We start from the raw sequence: 1,560 nt of genomic DNA, 5'->3' as shown, positions 1-1,560 counted from the left end.
GCCAGTACCGGGCCATGAGCTACTCGGCCTTCTCCACGGAGTACAACACGCAGGGAGCTCCAGGACATGCCCACGGGGCCGTGGCAGAGTGGAGCCAGTACCCTCTCTTCCCCTATGCCTGCTGGTGAACAAGGAAGACCTTTCCCAATGAAAAAAAACTGAACGAAATTATAAATGAGATCAAATTTGTTGTGGGGTGTTGATCTTTTAAAGCCTTGCCTACACTAGGCAAAGAGGTATTGCTGCGAGCGGTAGCATGGGACACCTTCATTTCCTTGTCTCCTTGCACAACAGCTCTCGCCGTATTTCAAAAGCAGTGGCTGAACTGGTGGCTGTCTCGGCGTGGGCCTGGCTGAATCGATGTGTTTTGCAGTGTTGTTTTTTTTTTTTTCCCAGCAGGAGCAGGAAACCACAGGAGCTGCGAGAGCAGTATTTAAAGAGCTGCCGAACTGTCAGTCCTAGGCTGTTTGCATCTTGTATTTGGCGGTTTCCAAAATCTCTTCCTCCCAGGACTTGCATGCAAGGAGATAAGGGCTGAGGAGTTTCAGTAAGCCATCCAGGTAGCCAAAAAGCTTTAGAGAATTATTGCAAAGATGAGCCAAACAAGTAATCCCAGTGTTTCCTTGAGCGGTTTCCTCACTTAGTATAGTCAAACTAAAGCTAGAGTCTTGCCTTTTTTCCAGCAGCATACGAGAGCAAAGTACACAGCAACGCGTGCGTGTCTGGAGCGCGGCAGTGGGTCATGCAGGCAGGGAAGAGTTTGTGCCCTGCAGGAGAAGCGGCAGCAAGGCTGTGCCTTGTGTCTGCCTGTCCCCCGTGCCCATCCCTCTGCTGTCACCCCTAGATTCCAGGTTAGTGAAACTCTTCCTTCTGCCGGTGGGGCAGGGAGGTTGTTCACAGAATGGGGGGGCTGCTCGGGGGGTTTCCAAAGGCCTGTGGTTGTCTGAAACGGAGCCACGAACAGCGGTGCTGGCGGCATCACTCTGACCTCTTCCTTTCAAGAGAAAGGAGATCTTTTGCTGTGAACCTCTTCCTTCTTCCACCCCCTGCCGCCCCTGGAGAATATAATTTATCGTGGTGGTTACTGTGCTACACTGAGCGAGCTTTGTCAATAGACGGTTCTCGCCAGCCTGGCATTGCTCCTCGGGCATATTCTTTTAATTACTCTCCTGTAGGCACTGGGCTGCGTGCTGCATTGCCGGTGTGCTCGGCACCTCCCAGGCTGGTCGGCGAAGTCATCTTGCCACTGCTGGGGAGTCCGTAGGGATCTGCTTCCATGTGGTATTTACCAGAGCGTTTTCACCTCCCTTACTTCTGTGGTCCCATCGTGGGGAGGAGCTGCTCTGCCAGCGAAAGAGGATTTCTTTTTGTTTCGTGTTAGAAGGGGGAAGCATCCCTGTTTGCCCAAGTGGCAGAATGGCTCTGGCAGTGGGGTCTTGTTTGAGACGGGCTCTTTGCTCCTCCGGGAGGATAGACGTGTTCCTAGGTGTTATTTAGGGAATGTGTTCTTGTGACACTTCAAATAAACTGCTGTGTGGCCTGTAGCCATCAGTAGGCAGT

General features: G+C 52.2%; 1 protein-coding gene across 1 annotated transcript in view; it reads left to right on the top strand.

Annotated features, from left to right (window-relative positions):
• The window catches only part of LOC104163756 (T-box-containing protein TBX6L), a 10,906-nt gene extending 10,778 nt beyond the window's left edge, over positions 1 to 128 (top strand). The window contains exon 10 of the mRNA XM_009702866.1: positions 6 to 128. Coding sequence (XP_009701168.1) covers positions 6 to 128 — 123 coding nt within the window. The remainder of the gene's footprint in view (positions 1 to 5) is intronic.
• The last annotated feature ends 1,432 nt before the right edge of the window (positions 129 to 1,560 follow it).

The sequence above is a fragment of the Cariama cristata genome, unplaced genomic scaffold (genome assembly GCF_000690535.1).
Source record: "Cariama cristata isolate BGI_N322 unplaced genomic scaffold, ASM69053v1 scaffold6036, whole genome shotgun sequence".
In the NCBI taxonomy this organism is placed as follows: domain Eukaryota; kingdom Metazoa; phylum Chordata; class Aves; order Cariamiformes; family Cariamidae; genus Cariama; species Cariama cristata.
This window is presented reverse-complemented; position numbering and strand designations above follow the sequence as displayed.